General features: G+C 41.3%; 1 protein-coding gene across 1 annotated transcript; it reads left to right on the forward strand.

Moving 5' to 3' along the window:
* Positions 1-6,892: 6,892 nt before the first annotated feature.
* On the forward strand, positions 6,893-13,380 carry LOC123246151 (keratin, type I cytoskeletal 9-like). The gene is made up of 9 exons (XM_044675091.1): positions 6,893-7,004; positions 7,101-7,594; positions 8,942-9,024; positions 9,576-9,732; positions 10,202-10,363; positions 11,371-11,496; positions 11,739-11,962; positions 12,492-12,913; positions 13,361-13,380. Exons 1-9 carry the CDS (start codon positions 6,893-6,895, stop codon positions 13,378-13,380), a joined length of 1,800 nt encoding a protein of 599 aa, XP_044531026.1.
* Positions 13,381-13,652: the final 272 nt, after the last annotated feature.

Here is a 13,652-nt window from a genome sequence, read left to right on the forward strand (position 1 = left end):
TGGATTTCAATTCAGGTCTTCCTGATTCCAGACCCCATGCTTTATCCACTGTGCTACTCAGCTGTCCTTTCCTTCTTCATGCACACCATGTAATATTGCATAATATACTATATAATATGATATAATATAATGTAAACTATAATAATATTATCTGCATATAACAAAAATTATAGAGGCAGTAAATTGAGAGCTAGCTTTGGAGTCAAGAAGACTTCAAATGCCCCTTTTGATAGACATTGGTTATATGACTCTGGACAAATTACTTAATCTGATGGTGCCTCCAGAGAACTCTAAGACTATAAATTATGAGACCATAACCAATGTGAATTGGTGAGGGAGTTCTCAACATCAATGTCATAGATCTGGTCCAAAAAACCAGATTTCCTCCTATCCATGTGCTTATATTCATTATTTCTTATTTTATTTTTTAAACTCTTACCTTTTCTCTAAATATATTAAATACTCATTCCAAGTCAGAAGAGCAGAAAGGGCTAGGCAGCTGGGGTTAGGTGACTAACCCAGGGTTACACAGTTAGGAAATGTCTGAGGTCAGATTTGAACCTGGGACTTTCCATTCCCAGGCCCGACTCTCTATCCACTGAGCCACTTAGCTGCTTCCGTTATCTCTTACAAAATGTTTTCAAGACTAATAATATTTCATAGCACCCTAGGAATAAGAACTGGAAAGGATCTAAAGATCTCCTAGCCTAGACCTCTTATTAAAGGTTCACAATGGAGAAAATATTGGACCTGAAATCAGGAAGAATTCAGTTCAAATCCAGTCTAAGACACTTACTAGCTGTGTGACTCTGGACAAGTAATTTATCTTCTGTTTGCCTCAGTTGTAAAGTGATGATAATATAACAGCATCTACTTCCCAGGGTAGTTGTAAGGTTCAAAGGAGATCATATTTGTAATGTACTTTAGACACATAAATGCTAGCTATTATTATTATTGCCATATAATGTTATAGACAATAAAATTGATGCTTAGGGAGAGGGAGTGTCTTGTTTAAAGTCATACAGGAATAAGTGGCCAAACCAGGATTCAAACCCAGATTCTTTATTTCCAAATCAAGTGTTACATAATTTTGGGGCAGAACTTATTACAACAATACAATGGAGTAGATAGGGCAATGATGAATATAGAATATTAACCTTAGTTATTATTAATATTAATATCAGTCTACCATCTCTAAAGTGAAGCTAGACTAGATGATATCTCTCCTCCTTGGATTTTCCTAACCTTCTCCTCTCTTTAAACTTTCTGGAAGGAAAGAATTTAAGAACGAGTAAGAAATTGAGAACATTACAAGATATAAAATAAATAATTTTGATTATATTAAATTAGAAAGTTTTTGTACAAACAAAACCAATGCAACCACAATTAGAAGGGAAGCAATAAACTGAGAAAAAATTTTATAACAAAATTCTCTGACAAAGGTCTAATTTCTCAAATATACAAAGAACTAAGTCAAATTTATAAGAAATCAAATCATTTCCCAACTGACAAATGATCAAGGGATATGAATTGGCAGCTTTCAGATGAAGAAATCAAAGCTATCAATAATCATATAAAAATGTTCTAAATCCCTCCTGATTAGAGAAACGCAGATCAAAATAACACTGAGGTGCCACCTTACATCTAGCAGAATGGCCAGTATGACAGAAAAGGAAAAGAATAAATATTGGAGAGGATGTGGCAAAGTTGGAAGGTTAATGCGTTGCTGGTGGAATTGTGAATTGATCAGACCATTCTGGAGGGCAATTTGGAATTATATCCAAAGGGCTTTAAAAGAATCCATGTCTTTGATCCAGCAATACCACTACTGGGTTTGTATCCCAAAGAGATAAAAAAATGGGATAGGCTCTGTTTGTACAAAAATATTTATAGCCATACTCTTTATGGTGGCAAACAAAACAAAACAAAACAAAACTGGAAAATGAGGGGATGTCCCTCAATTGGGGAATGGCTGAACAAATTGTGGCATAAGATGGTGATGCTATAAGGAATGATGAATTGATGGATTTCTATAAGAACTGGAAAGACCTCCATGAATTGATGTGGAGTGAGATGAGCAGAACCAGTAGAACATTACACACACAGTAACTGAAACAGTGTGGGATGATCAAATATAATAGGCTTTGCTACTAATAGCAATGCAATGATCCAGGACAATCCTGAGAGACTTATGAAAAAAGAATGCTATCCACATCTGGAAAAAGAACTATGAGAGTAAAAATCCAAAGGAAAATATGTGATTTATCACTTGTTTATATGGGTATATGATTTGGGGTTTTGGTATTAAAGGATTACTCTTTTACAAAAATGAATAATATGGAAATAGGATTTGAGTGACAATATATGTATAACCCAGTAAAATGGCTTGTCAACTCTGGGAGGGGGCAGGGAAGAAGAGAAGGAGACAACAGGAATCATGTAACCATGGAAAAATATTTTAAAATAAAATAAAATAAAAATATGCATTAAAAAAACTTTCTTATTGAGCCTGTCAGTTTCCTTGTACTCAACTACCATCTCTAAATAGATGACTCTTGAATTTATAAATCCAGCTTTTATTTCTTTCCAGAGCTCTCTTTCCTTATCTGTTTCCAGGGAAGCTAGGTGGCACAGTGTATAGAGTTGTGTGATCTTGGACAAGCCAACCTCTACCTGTCTTGGTTTTCTTATCTGTGTTATTGTTCAGTCATTTCAGTTGTGTCTGATTCTTTGTGACCTATTTGGGGTTTTCTTGGCAAAGACCCTGGAGTGGTTTGCCATTTCTTTTTCTAGCTCATTTTACAGATGAGGAAACTGAGGTAAAAAGAGCTAAGTGATTTGCCCAGAGTCACAGAGATAGTAGGTATCTGAGGTCAGATTTGAACTCAGGTCTTTCTGACTCTAGGTCCTGTGTTCTCTTCACTGAGACATCTAATTGCCCCTTCCTTGTCCGTAAAATGAGGATAATAATTGTGAGGTTTGAGGGAGATAATATTTGTAAACCATTTAGCACAGTAGTTAGGACGGTGCTATTAATATACTACAATATAAATACCTATTTATATATAAAACTCATTATATTTAATATCTAAATAAGATATACTTGATAGCTATTATGATTATTAATCCTGTATCTCTAACTTCTGCACATCTCCACTGATGTGTAGAAGTTAGTGATATAGGATTAAATAAAGGAAAATAAGACTCATCTCTCTCTCTACATTATCCACGCCTTCTTTGTTTTTAATCAGTTCCCCTAATCCCCTCCCTTATTATACTTCCCTTTCTTCCCTCTCCCTTCTTATTCTCCTCTTATTGTTCTTTAGGATCTTTTTAAGCTACCCCCCCCTCCCTTCCTAGTGTTAGTTCTCTTTTATCCCCTCCTTCTTATTTGTGTTGAGGTCACTGCTATTTTCCCAATCTCTCAGGTTCATAATTAAGGAGTCATTCTTGGTTCTTCTCTCTCCTAGACTCCAGTAACCAATCAGTTGCAAAGTCTTCCTGATCTCCTCTTCAGCATCTTCTATATATGTCCTTTACATTCACACCATAACCAGTCTGCTTCAGGATCCCATCACCTCTAAACTTGGCTGTGGCAATTCTGAGATTTGTCACTTCTAGAAAGTAGGTTTAAGACGTCTAGCTTTTCCTGTTAAAAAAAAAAAAAAGTCTTCCTGGTCCAGAGGTGGCTTCCCTCAGTGGAGAATCGCATCTTTTCTTATGGTGATAAGTTGGTTATACTTCCCAGAATCTTACTGGGGTCTTATGTTCAGGGAAGATGAGTAGCTCTGGTGTGAGGGCTTGCTGGGTCTTTTCCAAGGGCTACTTTCCTCCTTTGATATATACCTGCCACCTAAGCTCTCGCTTGTGACTCCAGGAAGCTGTAGTATGTGCAGAAGACACAGGCCACGAAACCATCTCTAGGTTAGGAGGGCTAAACCAGGTTGAGGGTGACTGATGGTCCTTAAACTCATGAGTGAATTGGGGGGGGTCTGTCTACCGAAGCATGTGAAGACTTTTCTTGGCAGAAGGGCTGGATGAGAACAATTTGTTCCAATGACCATAAAGGCAAAGGAAGCAGGTGCTGTGTAGGCTTTAGAGCTTGGTCAGACATAGAAGAAACCAAGGTCATTCATTGCATACACAGACATCCCCAATCATCTTGACTTTTGTCTTGCCACTGGACTTCAACGAAATCTGGAATAGAGAGTGAGGCTGATGACTTTGTGCAACTCAGCCTGATATATCCAATTTATGTAGTCAAAAGACATCTGCACTAATGAGAATACAGACAACCAAGTGAACGCTTTGGAACAAAAGTATGGAAGCAGGCTGTGTTTTGAGGGCGAACTCTTTTCTCTGCTCATTGTCATATGGGGTTGATATTGATAATTGATAATTAATATTGATGAGGCCATGTTATGGCTTCAGACTCTTTCTATAGAGGGCTTCATTTACAACTGAAAAGTAGAGTGCCCTTTACATTTCCATGCTGTGGTCTTTTGACCTTTCTAACATTCGGCTTTGCTGAAGTCCAAATGGATACCTCATTTCATTCCTGCTGGGTCCTATGTACAGCTTTGTGTGCTCCTCTCCAACAATTCATTAGCATTTTCAAGTCTAATGAATCAACAAGAATTTATTAATTCCCTTGATGCAGAGTGAAAGGAGCAGATCCAGGAGAACATTGTACACAGAGGCTGATACACTGTGGTACAATCAAACATAACAGACTTCTCTACTAGCAGCAATGCAAGAATCCAGAGCAAGGCTGAGGGACTTATGAGAAAGAAAACTAGCCATATTCAGAGGAAGAATTGTGGGAGGAGAAACACAGAAGAAAAGCAACGATGGGCTGATGGGAATATTTTTGGGGATGTAGACACTAAACGATAACTCTAGTCCAACTATCAATAATATGGAATTAGATCTTGATCAATGATACATGTAAAACCCAGTGGAATTGTGTGTCAGCTAAGGGGGGCTAGGGGTGTTTGGGGGAGAGGGAAAGAACATGAAATATGTAACTATGGGAAAATATTCAAAATAAAATAAAAAAAGGATTTATTAATTCTTCTCTCTTATACCCCATGTGTCAGGCACTGTGTTAAGTACTAAGGATACAAAGAAAGGCAAAAAACAGTTCCTGTCTTCAAGGAGTTCACAATCTAAGGAGGGAAGACAGGATGCAAACAACTATGTACAAAAAGGATACAGACAAGATAAATGGGAGATAACTGATAGAGGGAAGGCACTAACATGAAGGGGGATGGAGAAAGGCTTTTTGCTAAAGGTAGGATTTTAGCTGGGACCTGAGGAAGCCAGAAGGCAGAGATGAGGAGGAGACAGAATTCCAGGCTTGGGGGATCACCAGGGGAAATGTCTGGACTCAGGAGATGAGTCCTGTTCAAGGAATAACAAAGAGGCCAGCGTCACTGGATTGTAGGGTATGTGGAAGGATGTAAGAAGATTGGAGAGATAGGAAGGAGTGAGGTTATGAAGGGCTTTAAAAATCAAAGAGATAATTTCACATTTGATTCTGGAGAAAATAAGGAGCTACTGGAGTTTCCGGAATAGCCAGGTAACATTATCAAATATGTGCTGTAGGTAGACTACTTTGGAAGCTGAGTGGAGGATGGACTGGAGTGGGGAGACCCTTGTGGCAGGATGGCCCACCAGGAGGCTATTGCAGCAGTCCAGGTGTGATATGTTAAGGGCCTGCACTGGAAAAGAAAATTTCAGAGGAGAGGTGGGGAGCCTATATGAGTGATGTTACAAAGGAAGAAATGACAGGAATTAGAAATTATTTGGATATGATTGTTTGATTGGGATGATGGAAGTACCCTTAAAAGTAATAGAGGAAGTGCCCTAATCTCTCTATTTCATCTTCAAACTAGGATCTCTTCAAGGGCAAAGATTGTGGGTCTCTTGCCAAACTAGGAACGTCCTGAGGGAAAGGACAGAGACCAAACTCTTGGGGAAGAAACTGTGCCTGTTCAGTTTCTTCCCTAAGAGTATGGTATTTTTCTGCGGACAGGAACTGTGTTTCCATAATCATACTGGGAAATAGGCAAGGAAAAAGACTATATTTCCCCCATCAGACTGGGAGCTCCTCAAGATGTCTGAGTTTTTTCTTTTGCCCTGGAACTTCACAGAAGATTGTAACTGGGTCACCCTCGTTAGACTTCAGAATTCCACAAGCACAGAGATTATGATTTCCCCCTTCAAAGTGGGAATTTCCTGAAGTCAAGAAACTTCCTTTCTTCCTTGCTTCCTTGCTTCCTTCCTTCTTTCCTTCCTTCCTTCTTTACTTGCTTGAAAATTCTCTTCATGCCTAATTTAGTGCACAGCCTACAGAGGACAATTTAAGACAGGACAATGAGGGGAAATATCTGTTACATAGGGTAATTGAAATGGCAGCAAAGTGATGAACCCAGGGAGATGTTCTTAGGACCGTGAAAATTCTTAGCCAAGACCATGAATCTCAAGTGCATTAGGTTCCAGGAGCAGGGTAAAGGGGAGTCCTGGAATCTATGCCACCTCTCCTCTTCTCCTTCATTCCCCCCTCATTTCTCCTTGACATTATATATGATTTATGGTGCCCTTGACAGCCTATCTGTCAGCTTACCCCACACAATGGGATACAGTAGGCTGAGCCGGGGGCCTGGGCTGACACAGGACGCTCTGTCCCTGGGGCTCTGGCCGGCTCCCTGATCCCAAATTTCTTTTGCTGTGATTGAGTGTTTTTGGCAGGGACAGTAAGGCAGACTTGGGAAGGGGAAACACCCTTTTGGTGCCACCCACTGTTGGTGGTATAAGTAAGGAGCCAGGGGATTGCTACTCTATATCTCCACTCTGGAAACAGCACTGATTGCATTCCAAGGGCATCACCATGAGCTGTAGACAAAATTCATTTTACTCCTTTAGAACCCGCATCAGTGGGGGAGGAGGAAGCCTGAAAGGTTCTGGAGGGGGGAGTTGCAGCATGCGGTCCTCTTCTTCCAGCCGATTTGGATCTGGTGGCATGGGAGGAGGAGGATTTTCTTCAGGCAGCAGGAGTGGTGGCAGCAGTGGGGGATCCTGTGTCATGCGTAGTGGAGGTGGCTCCAGTTTTGGTGGTGGCTATGGTGGTGGTATGGGGGGCTCTAGCTTTGGAAGTCACTCAAGTAGTGGCTATGGCATGTCCAAGGGCTTTGGTGGTGGTTCTGGGGGCTTTAGCAGTGGTTGTAGTGGCTTTGGAGGTGGCACGGGAAGCAGTGGCATGGGGGGCTATGGTGGTGGCATGGGAGGTGGTGGCATGGGGGGCTATGGTGGTGGCATGGGGGGCTATGGTGGTGGCATGGGAGGTGGTGGCATGGGAGGCAGTGGCATGGGAGGTGGTGATAGTGACCTCTGGAATGGAGGTGGAGAGAAAATTGTTATGCAAAACCTCAATGATAGACTTGCTACCTACATGGACAAGGTGCGTTTGCTGGAGGATAGCAATGCCGACCTGGAGGAAAAGATTAGGAATTGGTATGACACCCATAATTTCCAAGCAATCCAGAAGAGTTATGATCATTACTACAAGACCATCAAGGACCTCAAGGACCAGGTAAGTGGGGTGATATCTCCTCTCCTTCCTTATACTCAAATGTCCTATTTTGGGGAAAGAAGGAAACTAAGGGTTCAAGGCTGCATTAGGCAGTGCCATAGCAGTTTTGTGGAAAGTTGGTCACTAGGAGGACAAAGGACTATATGAGAATTATATTTCCAGAAAATATAGAGACAAGGTAAGATTTTTCAGGCATGTTTCCTAATTAATCAATAAGTATTTACTTAGAATCTAGTATGAGTCCTGCTCCATTAGGCACTAGAGATTCAAAGACAAGTAGGAAGCTGTTTCTCTCCTCAAGGAGCTTATACTCTATTAGAGGAGATTCATACATAAATACATGTAAATAGATTTCAAAGTTAAAAGCAAAATTTTGAATGGTGTAGGGGGCTAGCATAGCAGCTGAGAATATGAGAGAGAGCTTCATATTGATAAGGCTTGAGTAGAGTTTTTGAAGGAAACAAAAAGGCAGAAATGAAGGAATGAGTGCCTTCCAGGTATGGGAAAGAGCAAATGTCAAGTGCAGAAGCGGGAAAGAGAGTGTTGCAGGTCCCTCTCTGAGTTCAGTTTCTTCATATATAAGACAAAGGGATTGGCCTAATTAGATTCCCAATTCCCTTCCAAATCTAGATTTAGGCTCTCAAGTTCCATGACTGACTATCATTCTCCTTCATACTTGGAGCACAGGAGAAGGGTGGGAAATTGGACTCTATAGCTTGGACAATGACTGTATTCATCATCACCTGGAAGCCTATCTGTCAGAAAACTTGAATTTTATCAGAAACAAACTAGAGTTTGTCCTTCTACCCCTATTGCCTTACCTCTCCCATTCAATGTAAAGCAAGAGAGAAGCCCAGTCTGAAGAATTTGGTGGATTTATAGGTGTGATCCAAGAAGGAGCGGTACTTGGATAACCATACTTGGAATATACAGCCTAGAAGCTGGGTAGGAGTGTACTATGCACATTTCTCTCTTCCTATTTCATTTTTGCTTGTAATCTCCTGGCAAGGGACAATTCCAGCATCAATTCCCTTCCACATGTATCCCTAGATCCCAAAGGACTCTTTCTAGTCCTTGTTGAGTTAGCAATTTCAGACTTATTCAATGGCTCTCTTAGTAAGGGGGACAAGAGTGGAACAGTTACAGATGAGAAGAATCCTGGGACAAAACCCAGGAAGCTGGTGGTACTGATTACTTTGAGCGTTTCCTATGAAGGCAGTAGAAAAAGTGTAGGCTGTTGGATTTTTTTGACTCCTGGTCTACAGATCTGGTAGGGTTCCATTTCTTTCACATATAGCTGGTAAGGAGAGGAAGAGAGGACTCAAAATTTGCTCTTCTCTTTCTCAGATTCTCGATGAAACAATGGAAAATAATAAAACCATGCTGGATATAGACAATACTCGCATGACACTTGAGGACTTCAGGATGAAGTGAGAATCTTTACCTTTCTACAATCAGGGAGCCAGATGGGATAGAGTGTTGAATTCAGAGATAAGAAGACCCAAGTTCAAATCGTATCTCATTTACTAACTGCATGACCCTGGGCAAATAATTTAACCTATTTTAGCCCCCAATTTCCTCATCTGTAAAATGGGGATAATAATAGCACCTACCTCCCAAGGTTGTTGAGAGGATCAAAAGAGAAAACATATGTAAGATGTTTTGTAAAACTTATAGGACTAAGTAAGTTCTAGTTGTGCCCCCTCCTCTTCTTTTTCTTCTCCCCCTTCCTCTTTGTTCTTCCTCCTCTCTCTCCTTTGCCTTTCTTTATGTTCCTCCAACCATGATCTATTTTCCTCTGGGGAAATCTTTAAAGAGAGAAAAAAAAGAGATGATTTGGGAAGGGAAAGGACATCAGGAAGCAGGCAGACTCCTCTTTTCATGAAGTCTCCTGATCTTTGGAGTGGAGATTTCTATCTTTCTTTCCCACCTCTCACCTACTCAAACCTTGTTTTACCCATCTTCTCCACCTGTACTGTAGGTATGAGATGGAGCTGAATTTCAGACAAGGAGTGGAAGCAGATTGCAATGGCCTGAGAGCTGTTCTGGATGATCTCAACATGCATAAGTCTGATCTTGAGATGCAACTTGAGACTCTGCAGGATGAACAGCAATCCCTCCAGAAGAACCATGAAGAGGTAGGATCTCCAGTTCCCAGCAGCATGAGCTGAGCTAATAGGATTTACTGGGAAGAGGAAAGAAGAGTTCATAGAGGGTGACCTAAGAAGGATTCAACAGTCCTAAGGCCATGAGGTTTTCAATATTTTTCTCCTCCCAGAGAGAGCTTTTGGAAAAAGTGGGTGTATCTCTAGATGGGTGTATATCAGTCAAATCAAGGCTCAGAAAAGACTCCATCTCTCCCTTCAGTGGCCTGCAAATCTGGCCTTTGCTCTAGAAGTCCAACCTAGCTTCCTCAGATCTGCCCTAGCACAAGGCTGGACACTAGCTCTTCAGATATAAGATTTTGTTGTTGTTGTTGTTGTTGTTGTTGTTTCCAGAGCTCAAAAATGGGGAGAGTTAAAGTAACAAGAAAGGTGATTTGTGTCTTTATCCTTTTAAAACTCTCCAAATTGCATTCTGATAAATTACTTATTTCTTTCCTGGTAGGAGATGAATGGATTAACTGGACAGAACAGTGGTGATGTCAATGTGGAAATGAATGCTGCACCTGGTATGGATCTGACCAAGACCCTGAATGAAATGCGGGAACAGTATGAGCGTATTGTTGAACAGAACCGCAAGAAACTTGAAGATCAATATGAGTCTCAGGTAAACAAATGGTCCATGATGGGAGAATGATAAACCTAGCCTGAAAAAGCTGGGCAGGATTGTGCTTGGGCATTCCTTAGGCTGTAGGAGGACAGAATTCTTGATTCCCAACTATCTCTTCCCCTAAACATTTAGCACATACTGCAGGGACTTTTTGTGGGGTTGGAGGAGTTTTCCCAACCTGTTATTTCAATAGTGTAGGGATTTCCTTAGATGGAAACTCTCTCCACCAACCAGATAGGCAATTCCTTTGTAAATTATAGTCATTAAATTACAAAGAGATAGCATGGTTTGGAATCAGAAAGACCCAAGTTTGTATTTTGCCTCTGACATTTACTAGCTTTTAATACTTGATACTTAATCATTTAACCTCTCTCAGCCTCAGTTTGTCCAATCGGGATAATCATAAATGGTATTATCCTCATTTGTACAATGGGGATAATAATTACTGTAGTCCTTAGCTAATGAAGTTCTTGTTAGTATCAAAGGCAATCAATCTATCTATCTATCTATCTATCTATCTATATCTATATCTATATCTATATCTATATCTATATCTATATAAATGCTTTGTAAAAAAGTGCTCTACAGGGTTTCCCAAAAGCCTTTACTAGCTTAACTAGCTTCAAACTGCACTAAAACTTTTAGGACACCCTATATAAACTATTATTATTATACATTTTGCCTTAAAGACTTTCCTGGAACAGTGAGATGCTAAATAGCTTGCTCAGGGTCACTTAGGTAATTATATGTGTTAGAGTAGAGACATCTCCAGATCTTCCTGACTCTCCCTCTCCCTGCTATACTATGGTTCCTTCTTATAGCATTTCAAATATTTTAATCAGGCAACTTAGGGCTCAGACAAGAGCCTCACTCCTTTTCTCTCTTCAATAGCCTCCCAGGCTGGCTTTAGTTCTCAGAGTGGGTACTCTAGTCCTTGGTACAACCCTGGCCCTGAAATCAGTGACTAGCAAATCTGATCTCCATTAAACTCTGGCTTTTTACAGATGACTCAAATAAGCCAAGAGGTGACAAACAGCAGCCAACAGATAGAGACCAGCAACAAGGAACTGACTGAGACCCGACACAATCTCCAGAATATGGAGATAGAACTACAGTCCCAACTCAGCTTGGTAGGTGGTTTTCAGCTCAGTATCTTGGGGAACTAAGGAAGGAGGGATGTCCGGTCCAATTCCTAGATATCAGGAGAAGTGGCTAAGAACCTTCATCCTCAAACTGTCCATAAATGGCACCTTCAACTCTTCGCTTTTTGTCCTGAGATCCCAGGGGGCCAGGCCACTGTCCTGAACTCCCACTGACCCTCTCACCCACCTACCCTCCCATACATGTTCAGTATTCCCTTTCTGCTTTCTAGAAAGATGCCCTGGAAAAGAGTCTGGAGGAAATGAAAGAGCAATATTGTAGTCAGCTGGCCCAGATCCAGCAGCAGATCAGTATATTGGAAGACGAGCTGAATAACATCAGAACAGAGACGGAATGTCAGAACCAGGAGTACATTATGCTGCTGGATGTTAAAACAAGACTAGAGAAGGAAATTGCTACCTACCGTAACCTGTTGGAGGAAGGACAGCAAGACATGTATGTGGCTTTGAACAGGTTCTATTTCTTCCCTCCCCCAATTCTCCCATCTCCTCCAAGTCAGAAAGACCCCTATGATGCCAGGTGTCTAGAAAAAGTAGAATGTCAGGGGTTTGCTCCCATCCTTTAAGGTTATTGTCCTTTGGGCAAGTCTGTCCTTGCTTATATGGGATCCCTCTAGATGTTGGGTGGAAGAAAGTACATAAACCCTTAGCAGAAGAGAGCACATAATTGGAAAGATTTAATGGAATTCAGCATTAGAAGAGATATTCAATGCCCTAAAGTAACTTCTCTTTATCAGAGAGGGAAGGAGATTCATCTAACTTGTCCTAATTTATGACTCATTTCCATCCATATGAGAAGAACTGACCAATGACTAAGGGACATCCTTAGTTCCCATGATGTTAAAACCAAGAAACTTGTAAGAAGAAAAAGTGAAGAGGGCTCCTATACTATGTCACTTGAGAGCTCCCTCTCTCCTATATAAAGGCCTCCCAAATTCATTGATATATTCTCTTTTTCTTTGTAGTGACTCAGGTTCTGGATCTGGAGGAAGGGGAAGTGGAGGCAGAGGTAGCAGTGGACATAGTGGAGGAAGTGAAAGAGGAGGTGGATATGGTGGTGAGAGTGGCAGTGGAGGAAGAGGTAGCAGTGGACATGGTGGAGGAAGTGGAAGTGGAGGTGGATATGGTGGTGAGAGTGGCAGTGGAGGAAGAGGTAGCAGTGGACATGGTGGAGGAAGTGGAAGTGGTGGCAAAGGTGGCAGCAGTGGACATGGTGGAAGAAGTGGAAGTGGTGGCAAAGGTGGCAGCAGTGGACATGGTAGAGGAAGCGGAAGTGGTGGTGGATATGGTGGAGAGAGCAGCAGTGGAGGCAGAGGTGGTGGTAGCTCTGGAAGTGTTCAGCAGTCATCGTCCTCCCAGTCCCAGAGTGGCTATGAACACTTACAAGGTAAGATTGGTCACTGAGAATTGAGAAAGCTTTAAAAAAATTTTTTGTGCCATTCCTAGTTAGTTGGGCCAAAATGAAGAGGTCTCATTGCCTAACTTCTGTGTACACTATCTCTTAAACTCTTCTGGCCAGTTACTCTGTCTTTTCTGCACTTGGACAAGTGATTCCATTTCTCTGGATCTGTTCCTCATCTGCAAAATGATATTTGAACCAAATTATCTCTAAGGTCTATGGTCTAAGGTCTGATTCTAAATAGTAAATCTCCTGGTGAGCCTTCTTGCTACCTATTAGCCTCTTGTTTCCTTTGAGCCTTTACCACTTTCAGCTTCCTGCTCTTCTCTGAAGTCTCTTTTCTACTCCTGTGTGTCCTCTTAACTTCTTTTGGGGCCTGGATGAACACAAAGTCTCCTCTTTTCCTTCAACTATTTTCCTTTTTCCCTTTTTCAGAGCTCCAGAAGAGATACTAAAATTCCTGAGAAATTTCCTACTTGCCTCCAGCTGAGCTACTTCTGGGCAGTCCCTGGAGGTAGTGGCATTTCATACGGAGGTCAGGACCAGCAGACAATGCTGAGAACACCAGGAATAGTATCTTGTGGTGGCTGAATAGGTCCCACAGAAGGATCCCTGTAAACCTACCTGCCTGCTCCCTTGGCTGCCTTGGCCACCTCTTGATCTCCACTTCTGTTTAGAGTTGTGAGATGTCTTACATCCTACCTGACATTTATTCCCAAATAAAGCT

Source organism: Gracilinanus agilis, chromosome 4 (assembly GCF_016433145.1).
Source record: "Gracilinanus agilis isolate LMUSP501 chromosome 4, AgileGrace, whole genome shotgun sequence".
NCBI lineage: Eukaryota > Metazoa > Chordata > Mammalia > Didelphimorphia > Didelphidae > Gracilinanus > Gracilinanus agilis.